General features: G+C 34.1%; 1 protein-coding gene across 2 annotated transcripts in view; it reads left to right on the top strand.

Annotated features, from left to right (window-relative positions):
- Nucleotides 1-25,729, top strand: part of VPS50 (VPS50, EARP/GARPII complex subunit) — a 119,918-nt gene that overhangs the window by 15,576 nt on the left and 78,613 nt on the right. For both annotated transcript variants that reach the window (XM_025378811.1, XM_025378810.1), the window contains 9 exons: nt 4,567-4,689; nt 5,771-5,842; nt 8,796-8,849; nt 9,683-9,753; nt 10,458-10,575; nt 10,657-10,692; nt 11,843-11,925; nt 23,227-23,269; nt 24,637-24,735. In XM_025378811.1, the coding sequence (XP_025234596.1) occupies nt 4,567-4,689; nt 5,771-5,842; nt 8,796-8,849; nt 9,683-9,753; nt 10,458-10,575; nt 10,657-10,692; nt 11,843-11,925; nt 23,227-23,269; nt 24,637-24,735 (699 nt within the window). The remainder of the gene's footprint in view (nt 1-4,566; nt 4,690-5,770; nt 5,843-8,795; nt 8,850-9,682; nt 9,754-10,457; nt 10,576-10,656; nt 10,693-11,842; nt 11,926-23,226; nt 23,270-24,636; nt 24,736-25,729) is intronic.

The raw sequence follows: 25,729 nt of genomic DNA, 5'->3' as shown, positions 1-25,729 counted from the left end.
TAAAAATGTTTTAAACATTTTTAAGGCTGAAATATTTTATCCCAGACTTAGTTTGAATATCTAAGATTATTCTAATTTTTTTCTTAAATCACATGTTTAAATATGGTATAAGAAGTTTCATTTGGTATTCATTTTCCCCAATTTTGCCTTGTAATTTTTAAATAGGAAACCTTTTGTTTGTTTTGTTTATGTAAAATTTGGCCTCACACCTATGTATTGGTTCTATTTTAGGTGAAGAATTGTGTATTTTTGTACATCTCCCACCCTAGGAAATCAGTTTCTATTAAATTATGGAGTAATTGTGTTAAGAATATGCAATCTGGATGCTTCTGTTTATTTTTCTAATTTACATGTATAAAATATTCCTAAATCAGTTCATATTGTTATCTCTAATTAAAATAAAGAAATGTTTTACTAAGAGTTTGTGGAAAATTTTGACTATTGAAACAAGAACATATTGTCTTTTCCTTTCCTTTTGTCTTATATTTATTTTTTGGCAATTAACTGTAAATTAATTTTAGTTTGATCAGTGATTACTATCTACGGTGTGCCTTGGCACTGTGGAGCAGCATGATGCAGAACGAAGAGAAATCTCAGTTCTCAAGAAGCATACAGTCTGATTGAGCAGGCATCCCTAACAGCGATGAAACGTTTAGACAATGATTAGGTAGAAGCAGAGCTTTACAGACTGCTAGTTCAGTGGGACTAAAAAGAACATGGTGATCGGGATTCTAGTCAGAAGGGGGTTTGAATAAGTTCCAGTTCAGATGTATATTTTCACATAGAAGCTATGAAATTGTTTTAAAGGAGAGGATATTTTATAGGCAAATAATGTTACATGGGGGCATTTGTTTTAGATTTAATTCTATTTTGTATGCTACATTTCTTTTTCTGATTTTCTAGGTTTTATTCCTTTCCTTAGTCCAGGTTTCTTATACTTCAGAGTGTCAGGTGTTCCATGTCAGTTCTTTGAAATTATATGGGGTTGTATGCTTTCTGTGATACTAATTGCTTAGTTCTTCAGGAAACAATAGCATTTGACATACATATACAGATTGTACTCCTTTTACAGAGTCATCATGTTTTTGAAATGTACACTTGTGAGATACTTATAAATTATGTTTTTTCTTTGGCTTTCTTAATAAATTTGGATATTTGTTTCACTGTCATTTTGAGAGAGACCGAGACAGAGAGAGACACACACACAAAGAGAGAGAAAGAATACATGTTTGCCCTTTACAGGTGAAAAAAAAAAACACACACAAAAAAACTAGGCATGAAGAGACTAAGTTGCTGAGGGTTAATAATGGAATTGCAGCTAAAAATCCAAGTATCTTTACCTTCTTATTAATCAATTAGGCACTATATGGAGAACCTCAGCATGGTGTTATATGTCATTGACATTTATGCTTTTAAAATGAAAGTAATCATTGCAGTCTATTTTAATTTCTAGCTTGGCTCCATTTCTGATTAAAAAAATCATAACAGTTTTTGTAATCTTCAAATATTTTGTCTTGAATGATATCAACTGCATTTATTTGCTCATATTACTGCAGACTGCAGAATTCCTAGGGAGGCAGTGTTGCCATGTCCTCACTTGGGCCTTATTTCCTCCCCTCTCTTAGCTTACAGTATTTGAAGCTGGTATTTCAAATGTCTGTGGACTTTTAGGGAAAGAGATTGCCAGGAAGTTCAGACCTCCTCTTCCATTTCATGTCTTACTTTCATTTCATATTTCCATTGGATGCACGGAGGCTGCCTGTTGATAGGCTAGTTGGCAACCTTCCCTTCCACACGTGTGAGTTTTAACCAAGTCTGTGTGCAGCACCACTGTCCAGGGTGCTAAATGGATTCATGTGTTGTAGATAAACCCCTTTGGGAATATAGCTCCCACTGTTAGGACCCCGGATTTCTTACTGCACTCATAGTAGCTGATCGCAGGCTGACTCAGTGATAGCTATATCATTGACCTTTTTTTCTCAGTGTATTTTATGAGTTAGTACAGAAGAGGGATTTTTCCTTTCCAAGCATTTTTTATTATGCAGGTTTGATATTTATGAGTTTGCCTTCTCTTTTAAGTTTATTGGAATTTACATTTAAACAGTCAACTATTTTCTTGAGTTTTAGATTTGTTCTATTTTTTTAGCTTGAAAGTACTAATAGGGAATAATTTTATAGTTAATTTTACAAATACAACATGTAAGTTAAACTCTAAAAGATATCTGAGCAGGGCTCTTTTTACAAATAAAAAATATGCCCCACAATAAAATAATCTAGAATGTCTCTATTTGAAAAATATACTGTTCTTTGATCTCTGACAAAAACAAGCAATGGGGAAAGGATTCCCTATTTAATAAATGGTGCTGGGAAAACTGGCCAGCCATATGCAGAAAGCTGGATCCCTTCTTTACACCTTATACAAAAATTAACCCAAGATGGATTAAAGACTTAAACGTAAGACTTAAAACCATGAAAACCCTAGAAGAAAAGCTAGGCAATACCATTCAGGACATAGGCCTGGGCAGAACTTCATGATTAAGACACCAAAAGCAATGGCAACAAAAACCAAAATAGACAGATGGGGTCTGATTAAACTAAAGAGCTTCTGCACAGCAAAAGAAACTATCATCAGAGTGAAAAGGCAACCTACAGAATGGGAGAAAATTTTTGCAATCTATCCATCTGGCAAAGAGCTGATATCCAGATTCTACAAAGAAATTAAAGAAATTTACAAGAAAAGAAAAAAAACCACCCCATCAAAAAGTGGGCAAAGGATATGAACAGACACTTCTCAAAAGAAAACATTTATGCAGCCAACAGACATATGAAAAAAAGCTCATCATCACTGGTCATTAGAGAAATGCAAATCAAAACCACAGTGAGATACCATCTCACACCAGTTAGGATGGCGATCATTAAAAAGTCAGGAAACAACAGATGCTGGAGAGGTTATGGAGAAATAGGAACACTTTTACACTGTTGGTGGGAGTGTAAATTAGTTCAACCATTATGGAAGACAGTGTGGTAATTCCTCAAGGATCTAGAGCTAGAAATACCATTTGACCCAGCAATCCCATTACTGGGTATATACCCAAAGGATTGTAAATCATTCTATACAGACACATGCACACGTATGTTTATTGCGGCGCTATTCACAATAGCAAAGACTTGGAAGCAATCCAAATGCACATCAAGTATAGACTGTATAAAGAAAATGTGGCACATATACACCATGGAATACTATGCAGCCATAAAAAAGGATGAGTTCATGTCCTTCTCAGGTACATGGATGAAGCTGGCAACCATCATTCACAGCAAACTAACACAAGAACAGAAAACCAAACACTGCATGTTCTCACTTACAAGTGGGAGTTGAACAATGAGAACACATGGAGGGGACCATCATACACTGGGGCTTATTGAGGGGTGGGGGCTAGGGGAGGGATAGCATTAGGAAAAATACCTAATGTAGATGACGGGTTGATGGGTACAGCAAACCACCATGGCACGTATATACCTAGTAACAAACCTGCGCATTCTGCACATGTACCCCAGAGCTCTAATAAAAAATAAAAAGAAAAAAAAGAAAAATATACTGTTCTTTAATCGACCAGATAATTTTTGTGTATTTCCTTAGTATTTTTGTGTTGTTTTAATTACTGTAAAATGACTTAAAACAGTATTTCCTTTTTGTGTATATAAATGTATTTGAGGTTAATTTGAATTAAAAATCAAATGGCTAACTTGTTATGTGTCTATAATAATGTCTTGATTAACTAGTGTGGCAGGGGAGTGGGTATCTGAATTGTAAAAATTTACTAGTTAACTGAAGCTTTATCTGATTGTGCAGTGAAGTTGCATAGGATATGGATGCTGACATTGGGTTTAGGGATTTGTCTGTTAGGCTCTTCTTCAAATCCACATAACCTCCATTCTGTATCGTTAGAAAGAAAGCATTTTATCATATACAGAAATTTAGATTCATAATCAGATCATTAATTGTAACAGCAATCCACTTTGAAGGAAGCTTCTTAGAATTACAGAACTAAATTTGTGAACCTTTTCTGGAGCCACTGTTTCTTAGTTGAGTGCTGAGATTTTTTTAGCAGAGTTGATGTCTTCTGCTCAGGGCTCCAAAGTTGATTGTGACCCAGAAGTTGTTGAGGTGTTCTTCCCTTATTATCTGTTGTGAGACAGATTTTAGAATGTTATTAAATATTCCAAATGTAAAATGTATATATCTGTGATATGTATGTATGATAGGTTTAGGTAGTCACTTTTTTTTCTTTTGTTGAACATTAGCATTGTTTTCAACCTTCTTGACATGCAAGGAATTGAGGATAAAATCTGAATATTCAAACTAGCTAGTTTTCTTCCCTAGTTGTTAGTCTTAATGGTTGGCTATTTCCTAATTTCCTGTGAACTTTTCTGGTTTCTGTTGGTTTGTTTCCTTGGTCAGAATTGTACCAGGTAGATGTGACTGTTAAGACAAATGATCATTTATTTCCATGCAGGTAGAATTTTAACAGCTACAATTACTATAATTATGATTTTTTTTTCTTAAAGGAAGAATTCAGGGAACTTCGAGAACAGCCAAGTGACCCTCAAGCTGAACAAGAGCTTATTAATAGTATTGAACAAGTATATTTTTCTGCGGATTCATTTGATGTTGTTAAATATGAGCTGGAGGTAAACAGAATTTCATTAAAACATAACTAAGGCGTATTTTGTTCAGTGATTGGATTTGTGTGATTTGGATGCTTTTTTGAGGCATTTATATATTTTTGGTACCAGAATAGGTCTGTGATTACCACATTGTGATTAAATCAACTGTCAACATTGTTTGGCGATGAAATTATTATTTTTTAGATGTAACTTTAAATACAGCCGTTCAGGGAAACATTTCTGTATTTTTGATTTTCAATTGTTAGCATTTAATGTGTTAGTATGCTGTTTCTATTCTATTTTATATTGTCTATGTTTAGAGAAGCTCAGACTTTTAATTATGAAATATGTATTTACATAATTGTTTAGTGATGATAAAAATTCTTATACCATAGTGTTTATAATACTGACATTTTAAATTTGTAGAACTTTAACAAAAGCCAGAATAGTGAAATTTAGTTTTAGATACAACCAAATGCCGTATGCATATATACTTTATATGCATTATTCACAGTCAGTCCCCAACTCAGTTTGAAGTTTCATCAATCAGTTGACTGAGAGTGTTTCCCTGTATACACAATGGTATGCATTTTTTGGTTAGTTTCCCATACTGTCCTCTGAAAGTTGAGGTAATCTAGAATGTAGTCCAACAATGGTCACACAGTAGTATTTATGGTTTGTAATATTCCAGAGGAGAACTCTGTTTTGAGTTCTGTCATAAACAAATAGAGATATATCTGTGGATAGTAGAGTTGGGGTTAGGTTAGTTACTTTCTCACATTCTCCTGACATAGGCTGTGGCAGCAGTGTCTGTTGGCCTAGGGTCCGGAGTCCCAAGTGGTAGTGGGGTTTCTCAGAAGGCAGAGCAGCAGCAGTGGAGGTAACAAGGCTGAATGAGGGATGGAACCAGAGGGCTAAAGATGTATAGGTTTTTGTGGTTGGAGCCTAGGAGGGAGGTTGGGAGAACAGGCAGCATGGAGGGCAGTGGGATGTGACATGTTTTGTATGCAGAGTTTGTAGTTCACTAGTCAGAAGGGTCCAGGTAAATGAAACCAAATTCAACAATTTATTTTTTCCTTTTCATTCATGAATTTTTTTTCTGCAGAAGCTTCCACCTGTTCTCAATTTGCAAGAATTAGAGGCGTACAGAGACAAATTGAAACAACAGCAAGCTGCAGTAAGTAAAAAAAAAACACATTTCTTTCTGACAAAACTCTAGATGAAACACAACAGAGAGGTATAATGTTGGCAGATTTATGGTTTTAACTAATAATTAACATAGAAACAAATCTTGTTATTTAATATGACTGATTCAAATGATGCATTTATATTAAAAATTTAATGCATATGGTTTTCCTTATGTTACCTTGATAGATTTGCTTCTAGAGCTTAGAATTTTCTCTCTGGGCCGGGCGCGGTGGCTCAAGCCTGTAATCCCAGCACTTTGGGAGGCCGAGACGGGCGGATCACAAGGTCAGGAGATCAAGACCATCCTGGCTAACACGGCGAAACCCCGTCTCTACTAAAAACACAAAAAATTAGCCGGGCGAGGTGGCGGCGCCTGTGGTCCCAGCTACTCGGGAGGCTGAGGCAGGAGAATGGCGGGAACCCGGGAGGCGGAGCTTGCAGTGAGCTGAGATCTGGCCACTGCACTCCAGCCTGGGCGACAGAGCGAGACTCCGTCTCAAAAAAAAAAAAAAAAAAAAAAAAAAAAAAAAAAAGAATTTTCTCTCTGGAATCCTAAATGTGATCAAAGAACTTTGAACTTTGTTTTAGATTAGTAAGTACCTTTAGGCTCCTAGGCTCCTTGTCATACACATATGATTTCCCTATCCATAGTTTTGTAACTGAGTATTCCCTTTTGTTTTTTGAGACAGGGTCTTGCTCTGTTGCCCAGTCTAGAGTGCGGTTGCGTGATCATGGCTCACTGCAGCCTATCCCTCTTGGACTCAAATAATCCTCCCACCTCAGCCTCCTGAGTAGTTGGGATTAGAGGCATGTGCCACTAGTCTGGCTATTTTTTTAATGTTTTGTAGAGATGACATCTCACTATGTTGCCCAGGGTGTTCTCAAACTCGGGCTTAAGCGATTCTCCTGTCTCAGCCTCCCAAAGCACTGGGATTACAGCTGCAAGCCACTATGCCTGGCCCTGTAATGGAGTATTCTCTCGGAATAAAAGTCCCCCTGAGATTCAGAAAGTCTGAGTTGTAGTCACTATTTATTTATGATGTTGAGTAAATCATTTAACCTCAGTGGCTCCCTTTTATTTATCAGTAAAGTGATAGGTTACTTTACTAAGTAACCTAATAAAGAAAATGCAAGAATTTTCTTTAATGCTGTAAAATTCTCTGATTCTATAATTTCTTCATGTTAGGCTAAACCCACTTTATGAAATTTAAACTCTACTGTAGGTATTAATTAATGGTAGCATGTGGTCTTTTAATTTTTTTCAACAAAAGGACCAGTAGTAATAAATGTATCTGTTTGAATTTAAGATATGATTTTTAATAATACAACTGGCAAACAAAGGAAGGTATACTTTTCTGGTACACTCAGAAGTCGCAGTGGGTGCTAGGGTCTGCTTGGAGGTAGCAGTGTTGGTGTAGGGCAGTCTTGGGCAGGAGAAGGGATTTGAGCTCTAGAGCAGTGGTTGCCAATTCTTTTGGCACCAGGGACCAGTTTTGTGGAAGACAATTTTTCCATGGACTGGCAGGGGTGGAGTGGGGATGGTTTCAGAATGATTCGAGTGCATTTCATTTATTGTGTATTTTATTTCTATTATTATTACATCATAATGTATAATGAAATAATTATACAACTCAGCATAATGTAGAATCAGTGGAATCCCTAAGCTTGTTTTCCTGCAGTTAGACGGTCCCATTTGATGGGAGACAGTGACAGGTCATCAGGTGTTAGAGTCTCAAAAGGAGCACACAACCTAGATTCCTCGCATGTGCAGTTTACAGTAGGGATGGAGGTAGTGCTCTTATGAGAATCTAATGGCACCGCTGATCTGATGGGAGGTGGAGCTCAGGCAGTAATGCAAGTGATGGGGAGCGGCCATAAATACAGATGAAGCTTCGCTTGCTCACCTGCCACTCACTTCCTGCTGTGTAGCCTGGTTCCTCACAGGCCACGAACCAGTACTCTCTATTACTAGACAATCCTGTGGAACCTTTGGAATTCTTAAAATGATGTTTAAGATAACGTTGATATTTCTTCATTAATTGAAGTCTAAAACTCATTTACAATTTGATTTTCTTAACCTTAATGGAATCCCTCTTTCTAGACAAAAACAATGAATGTATCTAAAAATTGATTTACATAATTTCAAAGATGCTTGAAGCAGATTAAGAAAATGTGAAAGGATTAATGCAGTAGTGTAGTAGGTGTGCAATGTTTTATTCTCAGTTGGCCTGGGGAAGGGGAGCCAGTTGTGTTTCTGGAGCAAACATTCCCTAAATACTTTCTGTATGTCCTGCTTCATGCTACATGTGCTATCTCTGTTAGTGAAGTTGGCAGGGGCCCTGAAATGGTGGAAGTAGAGCCTCATGTTCAAAATCATTATACTTCTAACCTGCATACATTAATATTATTCATGGAACAATACACACAACCTTAGATATCTTCATAGCGTTCCAAAAAACATGTTTTCAACTTTTCAGAAGTGGAGAACCAAACTACTTGCTTGTCTTCTTAGGCAGCATAAAGGATCTAAAGGATATAAGCAAGTTCTTTTTCCCAGATATTGTCTCCATAAATTCATTTGATTAAAAATCTGCTTAACAATTTCATCTTTTTCAATCAAATCCTGTTCCCTTAAAGATGGTTACACTTTTTGGTTAATGTTAGGTAAATCAGATAATGATATTCATATTATTAACAAAAATAATGACTATTTATTGAGTTTCTGTTAAGGACCAGGACCTGTGCTATGTGCTTTATTATATTACCTCTTTTGCTGATTTCATAACCCAGGGAAATGTGTATGGCCATAGTATGCCAATATCTGCTCTAGAAGTTATTGGAGAGATCTATGGAATATTCTTTTAAAAATTCAAATATAAAATATCCTAGAAAGCATGAAGCTTATTCTTTTGCTTCCTTTGTTTGATTACATCTTCTTATAGGTATCTAAAAAAGTGGCAGATTTAATCCTTGAAAAACAGCCTGCTTACGTAAAGGTAGGATAACATTTGTTATTTTTTGTAGTAGAATTTTTAAATGTTTGAGTGATTTACACTTGAAACTGTCAAAATATTGTATTTTTTGTCAATAATTCTGTAGCAACATATTGACTGTCTTTGGGAGTGTTTTGTGTGTGTATGTATGTACGTATGTATGTATATTTTTCTTTTCCATTTGGGGTAATTTACCAGACGGAAGCAGCAAAGGGTTTTTATATATGATTCTAAAGTGATCTCGGGTTTTTCAAACTTAAGAGCCAGTGAAAATTTGCTCCCATTAACATTTAAACAAATAGATTCACCAATATTGACCACTCAATGGTGATACAACAATCTGGCTTTAAAATATGATAAAATTGGAACTAACTGAATCTGTGTTTTCATCAGAAAATCAGAGCCTTCAAAATCCATTGAAATGTCTACCAATGTTCAAATGAAGACTTTCATTGTCAAAGCATCTTAGTAAACAGAAATCATGTTTGTCATATCCTTTAATTACCTTGTGAAGTTCTCTTGGGTAGAAATTTAAACAGATATATCACTGGTATTTGTTTATTCCTGTCTACAACAAGTTGGTCTAGATTTCCTTACAAGCAATACTGACTAAATATTTTGTCATCTGTCATTGTGAAAATCAGTTACAAGTAGTCATTTTAAGTAATTTTGTGAAAAATATACTAACATTTTTCAAGTTCAGGTATTTTTGTTGCTACTTTGTTTTTCAAGCAGATTTTCTTTGAATCTGACTAGAGTTTTTGTTAGAGTACTATATAAATAAGATAGAAAAATAAAATTCCTCCAACAGTAACCCGTACCTAATCTTTCCGTAGGAACTTGAAAGAGTTACCTCATTGCAGACAGGTCTTCAATTAGCTGCTGTTATCTGTACAAATGGCAGAAGGTATTGCTTTTGATGATATTTTGTTCTTTACGCTGGACAATATTTCAAGAATAACTATGGAATCTATAATTTATAATTTTTTTTTATTATGGCTGTGGTTTCTAGAATATCATTCCGTAAGCGAACATATATTATGATCTAAAGACTACACTAAGAGGGTTTGTGGGAAATATCTCTAAATGTACTTATGGGTTTTTAAAAAATTACTATTTTTGTATTATTTAGACTAGTACTTCACAAACTGTTTGCCATGAAGGACCTATTTTTTTCTTTCTAAAATTTCCAATCTATTATAGGCTGTGATTTTTAAAAAATGCAATAAAAACAAATTACTAGGCAAATGAAATAAAGAAGGAAAGACCTGTAATACAGTCTTAATTTTTTAAATTATTTGAGTCACAAAGAATAATTATTCTGTTAGCTTTTGCAGTAAGTACCTATTTTGCAGTAAGTGCCTATTCTCAGTTTCTGTAATTTTTTGTTACAGACCACTAGCAGGTTGTGAATTGGCACCAGTCTTCTCGTGGTATTCTGAGTAATGCTAGTTTAGACTGGCCATTGAGTACATTTGTCAAATAGTAGTTTAGATCCTTGGTTTTAAAAGTAATCCATTTCGTTGCTTTATTACTTACCTAATTGTTCTCTGTGGATAGTATTCTTATTATAATAAAAAACTTTTAATTATTTATTGTTCACTTTTGCAGACACTTGAATATTGCAAAGGAAGGTTTTACTCAAGCTAGTTTAGGCCTTCTTGCAAATCAAAGGAAACGTCAGTTGCTGATTGGACTTCTGAAATCTCTGAGAACTATAAAAACATTGGTATATATGGGTCATTTTAAAAAAGTTAAAACTGAATTTTGTGGTTGAAACAGATTTTACCTTTGATATTTGTTTTTTCAGCAAAGAACAGATGTACGGTTAAGTGAAATGCTGGAGGTAAGTTAACAAGTTTTGGAAATTTAGGGTCCTACTGATACTATATAGAAACATTAAAGCAGGCAAAATTCAGAAGTGCATTTTTCTCAAATTGGTTTATGATATAAAGAATATTTTTAGGCATGTAAAGATACTTGTTCTGGAGCCTTTTTCTATTGACATGATATATACTTTATTTAGAAAAGCAAATGTATTTGGGGAAACATTTGTCTTCTGATAACATTGGAATGTTAACTTGTTTGGTTGTATTACATCCAAATAGCAATAAAAATTAACATCTTTTTCACCTAACATATAGTAGTAATTTAAGGACTGTGTGATACTTTAGTTTTGTTCAGTATCGTGTATTAATTGCTTTTCTGAGTGAGCCATCTGTTTTTTCTTTGATGCATTCTTAGCATTTTCTGTCTACTTCTGTCATAAGGGTCTCCAAAGCGTAATGTAATATGTGTGTTTCCTCATAATACTTGAGCTCCTTGGGGTAGGTACTTTGTCGTTATCAGCATCACCAGTGGTTTGAACTGCATCTGTTGAATTTAGAATTGAGCGTAGGGACAAGTTTTTGTGGTTTTCTGTATAATTGCTTTATTACTTCTCAACTATTACTGCTAACTAGGGTTTCAGAAACCCATATGAAAAATTCATTTGGCATTAAATTACTGTTAGGTGATAAAAATACTCTGAGTTTATTAATTAGTATATTGTTTTTTTCTAAATCTATTTCTTTAGAACTATTTATTGATTTCTTGGTGGTAAATTGTTGAATATCAATTACAAATAGAATGCATACTATTTTGAAACATTTTATGTAGGCATTACTGAAAGAGGATATGTTAACAGTTAAAGAAAACCTTCCCTGTGAAGCAGCTAATGATTTAATGTAGGATTTATCCATAAGTCATGGTCTTCAGGGGGCTGTTACTTTGAAGGAATAGAATATTTTAAATATTTCTTCTATGTATATATCTTAGGCCTGGAACTAGTTGCTTCTTATATTTTGTCACTTACCTATCATTGATATTCTAAGAGGAATTAACATTTTTTGATTCTGCAATTTTTGGTTAGAATATGAACAGAGGTGTTTTTTTTATCAGGAGCTTTAAGAAAAAAATGTTTGTATTCTAATGACTCCTGTTGTTGTTATCTTAAGGAGGAAGATTATCCAGGAGCTATTCAGTTGTGCCTTGAATGTCAGAAAGCTGCCAGCACTTTTAAACATTACAGTTGTATAAGGTAAGGTCATGTAAAAGGTTTAAAGCAGATTCTCTTGTCAGCTTTTTATGTAGCAGTTGTGTAAAAATGTTAATAGACGTTGAAAGTTAGTATAAAGTGTTGTGTTCTAGTTTAACATTCATATTTATATATGGGCAGTACAATAAAATTATAAATAATAGATTTTAAGGTGTGAAAGAGCAGATAGTTTTCATTCCTGCTTTTTCTTGTCACCTCATTGAAACTCATTTTTCATATTCTTTCCAATCCAACGGATTCTATTTTTATAGAGTTGTAGACAAGAAGAAATTATCTGTTCATGTCTCCAATGCACCTCTTGGGAATTCTTCCTTAACTTTGCCCAGCTTATAAATATTGAGGATATTATTGCAGCTTGTTTTTAAGATCCAGATGGTTCTAGTGTTCGGCTCATCATGATAAAAAGTCTTTTGGAAAATTTAAGTATAATTTTAATGTATACAATAATCATGTTTGTAATAGTTAAGTGATTATGTATTCTATGTGTTATGTCTTTTATTATTAAATGTACAACAGAAAAATAGCCACTGCATATTTTGCTATTATCTCTAACTTTATTAATAGCGTTTTGGTTTGCTTAAAATGAGGAATTTGCATTACTTGTGACAGTCTTGGAGAAGCTCTAATCTCTAGGTGTAATTTCCAACATTCCTCTAAAGCCATCACAAATAAATGTACAATCTAAGTAAAATATTGTGTTTGCCAAACAAATCCAATATCAAATTAAATTCATACCCATCCCAGATTGCATCCCCTTTGTCTCTCTTGTATGGAAATTCTGGCATTCAGTGAGCATGACTCACTGTTGTTGTAGATGTTGATTGCTCGTACCTGAAAACTGAAAGCATTATAGTAGAGCAAAACATTAATATAGATTTGAATTAATTTAAAAAAAAAATTATCTCATATTATAAGGGTTTGCTGGTTATAGGCTAAGGGCTAGATATTTTCCTTCCAGAAATGCTGTTTAAGTCTCTATGGTATTTTTTTTTCTTTAAAATGTGCAGATTGAAGTTACACTTTTTTTTTTTTTTTTTTTTTTAGATAGAGTCTCACTCTGTCACCCAGGCTGGAGTGCAGTAGTGTGATCTTGACTCACTGCAACCTCTGCCTCCTGGGTTTAAGTGATTCTCCTGCCTCAGTCTCCTGAATAACTGGGATTACAGGTGCCTGCCACCATGCCCAGCTAATTTTTGTATTTTTAGTAGAGATGAGGTTTTGCCATGTCAGCCAGGCTGGTCTCTAACTCCACCATGCCAAGCTTGAAGTTACACATTTTTTATTCCATTAGGATATAAATTGAGTAGTACCAGTGACACTTTCATTTTGCCCATTTTGAGAGTCATTAACTGTCATTATTAGAAACCTGATGATGTCATTTACACTTATTAGGTTAAGTAAATAGAGAATTAGTTTTAGTATGTTGAGTGTATTTAGAAATTTCTAACAAGCCATTCTGGGTCCTGAAAAAGCAAATCCATTTGAACCAAAGCATCCGTTTAGTTCATTTTGTAGTGACAAATCTGTTATATAGTAACAGCTTGTTTATTGGGTGAAAGTAATTCAGGCAGTTTACAAAGTGTTTATGCCAGGTACTTTGCTTTAAAATTGTCGGTATGGTGATAAACCACATACAGTGTAATCAATATAATCCCTGGTTTCATAAAGAACATAATTTGTCAAGAAGGACTTATATTAAAGTAGGCGCCCATAGAATTAGGCTGTAGAGAGAAGGAAGTTGTGCATACAGTGGAAGCTTTCGGATCTAACTCTCCTTCCGGGGTCAAGACTAAGGAGGACCTGAAGGAAGAACAGGAAAACTTAAGGTAGGCCAGGATATGAGGGTGTGAATAGGAAACTGTCTACACCAGAAATGAAATCTTTGTTGTGGAGATACCAAGCAAAATGAAGACTGAAAATATGTATCTATTGGATTTATAGCAACAAAGAGGTCATAGTTGACCTTTTGGGGACAGATTTGGTGGGAGTTGGTTGAACTATCAAGTGTAAGGTGAGGAAATTTTGTGACGAGGACGGATATAGAATTAAGAAGGAGAAACCTCAATATTTGAAAATTGGTGGGAGAGAGTGAGAAGCTGAAAATAAAATAGCATAATAATATACTAAGGCTTTGCAGGGATTATTGCAGAGATTGACTTTGAAAAGGTCACTGTCTATTATAATAGGGAAGAATGAGCGTGGAATTGGTTGGCAGGAAATTGAGGGAGCAGGTGATGTGTTGAAACTTTTATATAATTAAAAATCTATTTTAGCTATGCTAAAGTAAATGTCTTACATGATGAGTGTTAACTGTAAAAAATGTCTTTGAAAGAAATTCTTATTTGGGCTTTTAAAAATTGATATCAAGTGGCTTCTGAGCACTTTTTAAATTAATGGATATACTGATATGTGGAGGAGGTGTGGCTACAGTTATCAAATGAGGTTAAAAGGTTGAAATGAAAAGATTTAAATTAATAGTTATTTTAGGTAATACAGTGTATAAGAAGCATGCTATGTTTAGATATGTGAGTCATGCATGTGATAATAAGAAAAATTGGTCTTATTCTCTGCAAATAGGTAAAAATACATCACACATACATTCACATATCCCAAGGAATTCTTTGTAATGGGGTTTTACTTTAGATATCTTACGAAAACTTAGATAAAGTTTTTAAGTTGGTGATTTAGTGACAGTGTCAGGGTCACTTAGAGAGTGGGGCTATCAGTTGGAGCTGTCTGGTGGTGACAATAGCCCCTCTGCTAGCATCTCTTCTCCACCCCATACCAGCACAGTGTCCTTTGCCAGCCATCATTCACCTGCCTAACACCATTCCCTCTTTCCCTTCACCTGTTGTTTAACTATTTTGTTTATATGGGAGAACATAATACGTTTGTTCACTTCTTTTGTAGATGATATAATGTGGGATATAAGGATAGAGTTAATTGACACGTAGGTCATGTTGAGTCCACAAAGATAAAATACATTGTTATTCTAACGTTCTTTTATTTTTGTCTTTATAAATTTGATACACCTCTTTTTTTTTTTTTTTTTCTGTGCGTTTTTGCTCTTTTTTCTCTGGTCTTCCCAGTACAGTGTTGCACCTGTTCTTGAGCTCTCTAGTTGGGCCTACTCATACAGGATTCATCCACACTTTTAAAATGTATTTAATTGACTTGGGGCTTGTGGAATTTAGCCAAAGGCAAGATTTAATCTTTGCTTGGACTTGAGTGAATTAGAGTGAATAAGCATTTTGCCTTCTAGTAGTCTTAGGAACACTAATTAACTTCCAACTGAATTTATATATTCTCAATTTTAAAAACATTTATATCTATGCTAATTCTTGTTCATGACTAGAGAATCATAAATATTTTCCTTTTAGAAATGATTTTTAAGAGGATCACCCCATGATGTAGAACATTTCTGAATTCTGGTGTGATTTTTTAAAAAATATTTTAAGCAAGTTTATATGCAAATGTACCTACTTGTCTACTTGTTAGTTTTTTCTTGGCAGATTGAGTGTTCCTCTTTTCTTTCCTAGTCACATCATTCCTTTATTGGAAATAAGTTTTTTGTTTTGGGTAGAGAGCAAACTCTCCAAGGAGAGTTACTTGGAGTAGCTGAGATGGAAAAACTTTGGGCTGACTCTTATGATTCTGAAAATAGGAAAAACAGAATTTACATATTTGCTTCTGCATAAAGAGAATCTGCCTCTGTATCTTGTAAGTCTCAGATTATATAACTAGGTAGTTTAACACATGAAATACCAAGTGTAATCGGCTCTCTGTATCCATGTGTTTTGTATCTCTGGATTCAACCAGCTGGAAGTGGAAAATATTTGGAAAGAAAAAACAAGAACAAAAATAACAATACAACCCAAAAAATCACAATGCAATCGTAAAAATAATAAAAATAATACAACATAACTGTTTCATATGTTTGCATTGTATTAGACATTATAAGTAATCAAGATGATTTAAAGTATAAAGGAGGATGCGGATAGGTTATATGCAAGTACCGTGCTATTTTACTTAAAGGACTTGAGCATCCATGGATTTTGATGCCTATGGAGGGTCTCAGAATAATCCCCCACAGAGACTGAGGAATGACTGTCATATAATGATGCACCCAGTTGATTGAAAAATGAAAGAGAACTGACACTTCCTCTGCACCTTGTGTCTTCCTTGAGATGTGCCATGTTTCAGCATCTTTAATAAAATATACAGTAATCTGAGTTTTGTTCACTTTTATAACTGACAGAGAACATTTTAACATTGTCTGACATTTCCTGAGTTGATTGACAGAGAGTCATATAGTTGGGATTTATTGAGAATAAGAATCAGAATGTGTTTATGCTAAAGTGCATCTGTAAATGAAGTACTTAATTTCTTTTTCACTTGAAATTTGTCTCAATTTGTTTCAAGGAAAGTTATTTTTAAAAGTCAAAATTGCTTTATTATTGTATTTCATTTGAAAGAAACTACTTGAGGGAGCCTGATAGCATTTTGTGTTATGCACTGTAAAGTTTGCATACTACTTAACTGGTTTGTTGAGTACTGTACTTTAACATAAACAGATGTATTAAATGTCTCATAATCTTTCAAGAATTCCTTCATTTTTTCTCAGAATATGATCCTGGTAGTTTAGTGAAAATTGTAGGTTGTGGAATGTCTTTACGTCATATGGCAAATGAACAAAGCTTACAAATATAGCAATACTAGGAACTTTTCTTCCCCTGTTGCGTTTAATTTCTTTACAGCAAGATGTGTCTGCTTTCTTCCTGTAAGATCAGGGACATAAGGAGCCCTGCCTTGAGTAATGTTTGAACATTGATTGTTTCTGTTAGGTTTCCAGGCCTTCTAGCTTGATCCATTGTTTAGATCCTGAGTCCTTGTTGCTTGGTCAGCTTGGACCAAGTTTTGATAACACCTGCACTCTTATCTTCTATTTTAACTTGTTTTTCTCTGCCTCTCAGCACAGTCTGCCGTGCTGTGCTGTTTTAAATAATGTAAAATAACAGTTTCACATGGCAAAAATCCTAACAAACAAGATTTTAAATAAAAAGCAAATGGTTTTCTTTATGCCCCATTCACCCTTCCCTTTCCTAATCCCTGGAGTAAACCAGGGATTTTACAGCTTACTAATTTTTTAAAAATAATTTTAAAAAGTCTATACATTATATATATATATATACACACACACACACACAGACCCATATACACACATATATCTCTTTCCTATTTTAACTTTTATCAGTTCACCAACTAAAAGTTCTTCTGCTGAACTCTAGCATGACTTGGCAAAGTGTCTTTAAAGGGCCCGATAGTAAATATTTTAGGTTTTACATGTTGTGATGTCTCTGTTGCAACTATTCAACTCTGCCTTTGTAGTCTGAAAGTAGCTGTAGACGAATAGTAAACAAAGGGGTGTGGCTATGTTCTAGTAAAACTTTATTTAGAAACATAGACTGCCAGCTGGATTTGGCCTGTGGGTTCTGATCGCTGATCTAGAATTATAGTTAAGAAAGTTGGAGACGTTTTGAACTTATTAGTGTTGGACTCTGAGCTTTGTGGTGATAGATTAGGTCAGGGATTTCTTTTCTTTTCTTTTCTTTTTTGAGACAGAGTCTCATTCTGTCACCCAGGCTGGGGTGCAGTGGTGCAATCGGCTCACTGCAACCTCTGCCTCCCTGGTTCAAGCGATTCTCCTGCCTCAGCCTCCTGAGTAGCTGGGACTACAGGCGTGCGCCACTACACCTGGCTAATTTTTTTCTATTTTAAGTAGAGATGGGGTTTCATCATGTTAGCCAGGCTGGTCTTGAACTCCTGACCTCAGGCAATCCACCTGCCTCAGCCTCCCAAAGTGCTGGGAGTATAAGCATGAGTCACTGCACCTGGCCAAGGTCAGGGATTTATTAACAGAGTTAAGTGAAGTTAAGTGAAGACAGAGATCCAATTAGATCCAAAGTGATCTTAGACTTTCTGTTATAGCCTGGTTATATATGGTTTGAAGGATCATATAGACACTTCATGGTACTTAAGAGTTGTTGGTTTAGCTTCAGAATGTTGAAAAATCAGTTTCTCTGAGGTCTGCTGATAAATTCTCTACTTACTATAAGTAGATTGAAAACCACTGGAATAGGCTCTGATTTAAACAGACTGGAACATCAACATCTTCGGGCCATGGATATACAGTATAAACTTGGAAGTACTTTTACTTAAGCTCATTCTAAAAGTTTTAGAGCTTTACTGAACCATGTACAAATTGGGCAATTGAGTAACTTGTCTTCAGCATATAATAGAATCATGAAACATTAGAGCTGGAAGCAACCCTTGCTATCTAGCCCACCTTTATATAGGAAACTAATGCCCAGAGATATTAAAGGACTTGACTTAAATCATATGGTTCATTAACAACAGACCAGGGAAAGATCATTAAGATATTATCGCTGTGCCATCCTGTCTTTTTGTATAGTCAGATTTGTTCAAAATCTTGATTTATATGCAACCTTTCTAGGATTCATGCTTGTGAGTGTATGTGTGTCCTAGATCAGTTGTTTAAAGAACACTATTAATTAGTTCTTTATGGATAAATTATTCTTAATATTTCCTGTAGTGATGGTAAAAATGCTTTGTAGAATTGTTTGATTCATTCCATTCAGCTTGCAGATAGCTTTTAAAGGCTTTTAGCCTTCCATCTTAGAACTGGTAATTTTTTGACCATAATGTAGCATTTATTTATCAAAATGTTTATGAATAGATCCTTTTAACATACTTTGATTAATTGATCAAAATGGATTGAATTCATGTTTCTAAATGATGGGTAAGAGCTTCTTTAAAAGCTGTACAGTTAATGTCCACTATTTAATCACATAACTTTTATACATGTATTTTTAATTAGTAGCAAATTGTTGTCAAATTGCAGTTGTACATTTTGAAAGCATTTTTATTGAAACCAAATTTTTGATTTATAGATTTTTATGTTTATAATCTTCCGCATGCTGTTTACCTTACCACATTTGCATTAAATCTTAATAAATAGGATGTAGAATCATTTACCTTTAATAACAGCCATAAAAACATCTAGGTTTATTATAATTTCATAAACTAACACTAAAGCCCATTTGTTTTGATAGAGAAGTTGAAGAAATCATTGCTGTCACCTGTGAATGAATTCAGATATATTTGTTTTTCCTCCAAACTCAAAATATTCCCTAAAGGAATATGTTTACCAGTTCTGAATTACTCATTATTCCACTTGTCCTTGGCTCTCTGTTTCTGTTACTCTAGGATCAGCCTTGGGTGAAATTTTGAACTTCATATGATAGTGGAACTGTCTTTAACTCTTACTCATCTCTCTTCTCTTGCTAAGGCACCTGCAGACCCAGAGTTCAGTGTGGTTCTTTTTCTTCTAAAACATTCTTTTCCCTTTCCTTCTATCTCTGTAATTTTATTTATTAAGGTAGAGAATAGGGGCTAATGGAATGATGGCAAAATTTTGCCATTTTTCTTTGAATTACAAATTTGACTTAGAATATTTGTTACCTATCTTAGTTAGGTAGTAAATTTAGTTCTGGGAAGTCACTAGTGAATAAGCCACAGTGCCTTAAATGCTTGTGCCTTGGAGACACAGCCACCGGTATTCCTTACTGTAATACAGGATGCTGTAAACAGAGTATTATGAAGATTGTGGGGGTAGTTACTTAGCAGGGAAAGACTTCCCAGATAATATGGCATTTGAATTAAGCCTGGAAAGATAGATGGATGCTTGTGAGTGAGAAAGGAAGAAGGGATATTCAAGTTTTTGTGACCACTATGTACAAGAACTGAGGGTGTGAAAGTCTGGAGTTTGGTTCAGGTGCTGTGCACAGTACATATGTCTAAAATATAGGCAATGAGAAGTCAATGTGAAGTTATTTTTTTCATGTCAGATTGTTAAAAGTCTTATATGCCATACTAATTTGGGGCTTTTCTCCTTAGTTTAATAGGGAGCCGCCAAAAGATTGAAAGCAGGAGATTAATGTGGTTTTATTCTTGCTTTACTTAAGAACTGCACTCAGATGTCTTTAGGGACCAGGCAGATAACATAAATGTGAGGCTGCCAGATGTAAGACCACAGGAAATGGTAGAGCCCACGGGACTAGAGAGCACTTGCCTTGCCTACAGCCGTTCACATACAAGCCATTTGACAACACTGTGTCTGCCAAATCATGTAGAATATTGACCAAATCCAATGTAAAGTTAGACCCCTGCTCAGAACTATTTCTGACAGCTTTTTGAAGGATGTTGTACAATGTTTGGTTGATGGTGTTTGTCAAATAAATGGATGGGTTGATTAAAGTATGTGTGCTGCATGTGCAGATTTGTTAGGAGGCTACTTTTTTTTTTTTTCATTATTTTAAGTTCCGGGTACGTGTGCAGGATGTGCAGGTCTGTTACATAGGCAAATGTGTGCCATGGTGGTTTGCTGCACCTATCAACCCATCACCTAGGTATTAAATCTGGCATGCATTAGTTATTTTTCCTGATGCTCTTCTCCCCACCCGTCCCCTGAGGTCCCACCGTGTGTTGTTTCCCTCCCTGTGTCCATGTGTTCTCATTGTTCAGCTCCCACTTATAAGTTAGAAAATGTGGTGTTTGGTTTTCTATTCCTGTGTTAGTTTGCTGGGGATAATGACTTCCAGCTTCATCTATGTCCCTGGAAAGGACATGATCTGATTCCTTTTTATGACTGCATAGTATCCCATGGTGTATATGTGCCACATTTTCTTTATCCAGTCTATCATTGATGGGCATTTGGATTGACTCCATTTCTTTGCTATTCACATGTCTTTGCTATTCACGTGTCTTTGTTATCGTGAATAGTGCTGCAGTGAACATACACGTGCATGTATCTTTATAACAAAATGATTTATATTCCCTAAGCAAAAGGTAATAATGATTGAATTAGGACATAGAATTGAGAAAAGATAAGCACAGGTGGATATGGGAAATCTGAAATGAAATGGTAGAATCATCAGGATTTGATTACCAATTACATATAGAGAGGGAAGAATGCAAGATGACTGAGATTTTCAGCTTTGTTTGAGTAGGTGGTGATGCTGTGAATCGAGACAGAGAACATGGGAGACAGAACAGCTCTGAGGGAGAGAAGATACTGATTTGTTTTGTTTTGCTTTTCTTGGGGTTGGATGAAGATTTATTTAATTCTTTGAAAGTGTTAAGGCACTATCATAGCTATTCTTTTGGGGGAATTATTTTGGGGGCAGTAGTTTTCATTCTTCATTCACTCATTTATCCATTCTTTTTTTTTTTTTTTTTGGCAGGAATTGTCCTAGAATCATTTTTTTAACAAAATTTCAGTCCTACCTACAAGTATTCCCTTAATCTGCGTCTGAGGATTTGGCTGTATTTCAGGCACAAATCCTGGTTAGAGATCTTACTTTTTCTAATAAGGTATCAGACCTACACTGTTAATTGTCAAAGGATATAGTTTTGCTCACTTCCAGTTTTTGCCGGAAAATATACTCTCCAGTCCTCAACTTCAATTCAAAGTATGCTTATGATAAATACTATTTGCAGAAAATGATCTAATTTCTCTAGATGTTTGGACATTTATCATTGAGAGCATCCAAAACTGTGTACTTGTATTACATTGGTTTTACTTTTCTGACAGATTGCTATCTATATCTATCTATATCTCACTCTGGTATTATCTCTTTAGCTTGCATTGAAAGGCTCTATAAGAAGCAAATGCAAAGAACCCATTATTGTATGTATTGTAAGGATATTGTCAAGGGTGTTGTGCCTTTGGAGATCAAGACACTGGCAAAATTTTCTCTCAGAACTTAATGCCAACAAAAGTGATTTTTTATATTTTTGTTTTCATTTATTTTTCCCCCTTGAGCTACTGGTATGTTCTACTGTTTTAGACTCTGAATTATGTACTGTGGCCCTCTCTATTTGCTTTGGCTGCTAGGAATTTGAGAGTCAAGTTTATTATCAGTAGATAGCAATTTTAAAAACCTTTGATTTTGGTGTGCTAAATGTCTTTCACTTGTACTATTTTAAGAACAATTAGGTTTTATTCTTTCTTGTTAAAATATGTTCTCTGTGATTGCATTTATTTTGTTAGATATCACATCATTTTTAGTAGTGAGATGTAATTCAAATAATGTTAGTTCTATTGATTTTTTTACTGACCTTGTAAGAATTAAAGGGGGAAAAAAATCTAGATTCAATAACATGTCCTAAGTGTATGAGTATAACTCAGTAAACTTTCATAATGTAAACATAGTTATGTAATTACCACCCAGAAGTAGAAACAGAGTATTTCTGACACCCCACAAACTTCTCTCATGTCTCATCCCAGTCATTCTTCTAAGGTAAGCACTGTTCTGGCTTCTGTCACCAAAATTAGTTTTGCTTGTTTAAACTTTAAATAAATGGAAGCATACAGTATATACTATTTTTACTGACTTCTTTTGCCAAACGTGTTTTTGGGGTTCACATAAATTTTAATTGCTATAAGATTTTATTGTATGAATATATCATATTTTACTTATCTAATTATTCTAGACAATTGTGTTGCCTCAGGTTTTTGCCTATTAAAAATAATGCTGCAAGGATTCTGTGTGCTTTTCTGTTCGGTATGTATCCAGGACTAGACCTGCTGGGAGATATAGTGTGTGTTGTTTCAGTAGATATTAGGGTTTTCCAAGAGGTTATATCAGTTTCCCCTTCCTCTGGCATCAAATGAGTGGTTCTGTTTGTTCAACATCCTTGCCAACATTTGGTGGTGTCATTTTTAATTTTAAAAAAATATTTTTAGCCATTCTTTTCATTTGCTACAGTTACAGTGTTTTTATAGTATTAATTTGCATTTCCTGAATGACCAATACACTTGAGACAGACAGAATAAAAATACAGGGTAAAGGTCTTCAGATCACTGAGAAAGAGGATATTCAGTTGACTGTTAAATATACAAACATTGTTTTATGTAAAAGTTATCTATTTTAATTCTTCAGTTTTTTTAGTTTTATCTGTAGATTCTTTCTTTCTACTCACACAATCCTGTTGCTGCTGGTAGTGACTCTTATTTATTCCCTTCTAGTACTTTTTCTTATTGCACTGTCTATATGTAGAATTCAGCAGCATGCCTTACTGTCTATACCCTTAATCTTTGAATTTACTGATTAATTATTCAGTTAGTATGTATTTATTTAGCACTTAGTTTGTCTCTTTTAGAAATAGAAAAAAAACTGTGTGTGTTTTTTTTTTTAATAGTGAACTGAATTCAAAGCTGCAAGATACTTTGGAACAGATTGAGGTAAGAAGGATTATATTGTAACCTTAATGACTTTTTCTTTTCAGAAGTTTTTGAATAACATAGGTGCAACATTTTGTTTTGGCTTTTATGTTATTACCAATGTCTCTAAATCACTGTATTTCTTGATTTTCATTTGGGATATCTATTTATGGTCAAGTTTGTGTAAAAATTTACTTGTAAATTATGGGATGTCAAAACAGTATTTGAAAATGTTACCATTTCCAAGAAAAATTTCCAAACTGTTAGTAATAGGTATGTTCTCATAAAATTATATAATAGCCATAATACATTCTATGTATTAATTATATTTTAATTATCAGTTACTTTGTTGTTTAGTATAGTGCTAGTGAGTTAATTTACTTATAAGTAATTATTGGCTGATGAAAACCCTCCAAAATTCCTAAACCTCATAATGATACTCATATAGTTCTTCAAAAATGTAGAAACTAGAAAGCAAGAGATATGTAATTGTGGGCATGAAGCATGTTTTGCCTGTTACATGTATTCAAAATTCATCTCTTTCCTTGACAATCTTTGCAAAGGAGGGTATTCATTTTAATAAATAAGAATTATTTGTTTTCTTCTAGTCTTTTATTGTTTTCCTGATAAGAGTATTTATAAAAGTTGAGATTGGACTTTCAAATTACCTTTTGAGAAAGTAATTTTTGACCATAAATGCAATTATTTGCTATTAAATAATTATGAGAATAACAGTTTATTTGATAGTCACAAAAACAACTGCTTTGAGTGGCTTAAGTTAACAATTCTCTGAATATTTTAATGAAGTCTTTCTTTTGATAGCTCAGTATTTCTTCACTCTTAATAGATATTATTCTGTACTTATATTAAAAGCTCTTATTTCAAAGTAAAATCACTGAAATGGAAATCCATAAAGCATAGTAATTTAGATATAAGAGCTTAAATCTTGAGGAATATACTTTTAATTTCAATGTAGTTTTGTTGAGAATTCCTCTTCATTGATTAGAGAAAGATTGTTTTATTGTTTTCCAGTAATTCCAGTAATACTACAAATTCAGTTTATATAAGATTTTAGCAGATGCTTGAGGAAATGTTAAGTAGTAGTAAGAGTAAGATTCATTACAAAACTATTATTTTGTTTCCTGTAAAACACTAGGCATGGGTTTTAAGACATAGAAATTCATATGTTAATATCTTGGTAAACTTGATTATAGTTGCTAATAAATTTACAATTGCAATTTATAACTTTATTTAATTTTGTTTTTGACTTCTAAATCTGGTATGATAGTAAATGTTAACTAAAAGTGAGAGATTAGTCTTAATATTTTCCTCTCATTGCCTTGAAAACATAATTCCTTAACCATTTCTTGCTTCTTTTAATTACATAGGAACAGCTGGACGTAGCTCTTTCCAAAATCTGCAAGAATTTTGACATTAACCATTATACCAAGGTTCAACAAGCTTATCGACTTCTTGGAAAAACACAGGTTTGTTTCAAAAGCATGTTTGGATTTTTCCTTAATCAGGAATTTGTTGCCCTTCATGATTAAGTCTGAATATTATAAATCTCATGTCCTTAAAAAGTTTTATTTAACAAAGTACATTTTTATTCTGAATTAACAGTGATAAAATGGTTATTGTCATAGACTCAGAGGGTATATACTGTGATTAAAACATTACAGGAGTTTGTTTTGAACTATGAAATACTTGTCAGTTTTAATATTTTCACAATTTTATGTAGATTTTCCAAAAAGTATATTATAAGATAATTCAGTGGGAGACAATATGTAGTCTCTTTTAACTCAGCTCTTGGTCTGAAACAGGACTTCCTAATTTGCAGCTTCATGTGTGGTTAGATAGGCCAGCATGACTCCCTCAAAATGATATGTCAGCATTGTACATTTTGTACATTTATCTGTAAAACAGGTCCATTTTATTTATCAGATATTTCAGAGGGCCCTTTTATCCCCAAAATGTCATAATTTCTCTCATAATGTATGGTTTTTCATACCCTTATTGTTCAAGGGCTTCCTTGAAAGACTTGAAACAGGTGCCATGGTTTTGCAAGTTAATTGTATCTTTTGTTTGTATAGGATTATATGTTTACCTAGACAACATTTAATGTGATAGATGTAAATGTTTTCTTCCCTTAAATGCTCCCCTCTTTTAGAAGGAAGTTTAAATTTAAACTCTACATTTTGAAATATGAATAAAGAAATTTTACTGTTTATTGTAATTTAGTTTTCATGTCTTAAGCTATACCCAAGAAGAAATCTAAGAAGAAAGAACTTAGCAATTTTGAGGGATATGTTTAACCACCTTTGAAAATAGGATTATAATTTCTCATTTCCCCCATAAGATTAAGTCTTAAATTCCATTAATATTTTTGGTACCTCCTACGCGCATTGTTTCAAGTGTCTGGATGTAGGCTTTTATGTATCTTACCTTTTAGTGAGGGATACTGGCATACCTCTTTTTATT

The sequence above is a fragment of the Theropithecus gelada genome, chromosome 3, assembly GCF_003255815.1.
Source record: "Theropithecus gelada isolate Dixy chromosome 3, Tgel_1.0, whole genome shotgun sequence".
In the NCBI taxonomy this organism is placed as follows: domain Eukaryota; kingdom Metazoa; phylum Chordata; class Mammalia; order Primates; family Cercopithecidae; genus Theropithecus; species Theropithecus gelada.
Note: the sequence above shows the minus strand (reverse complement) of the source record. Positions and strands in the feature narration are given on the sequence as shown.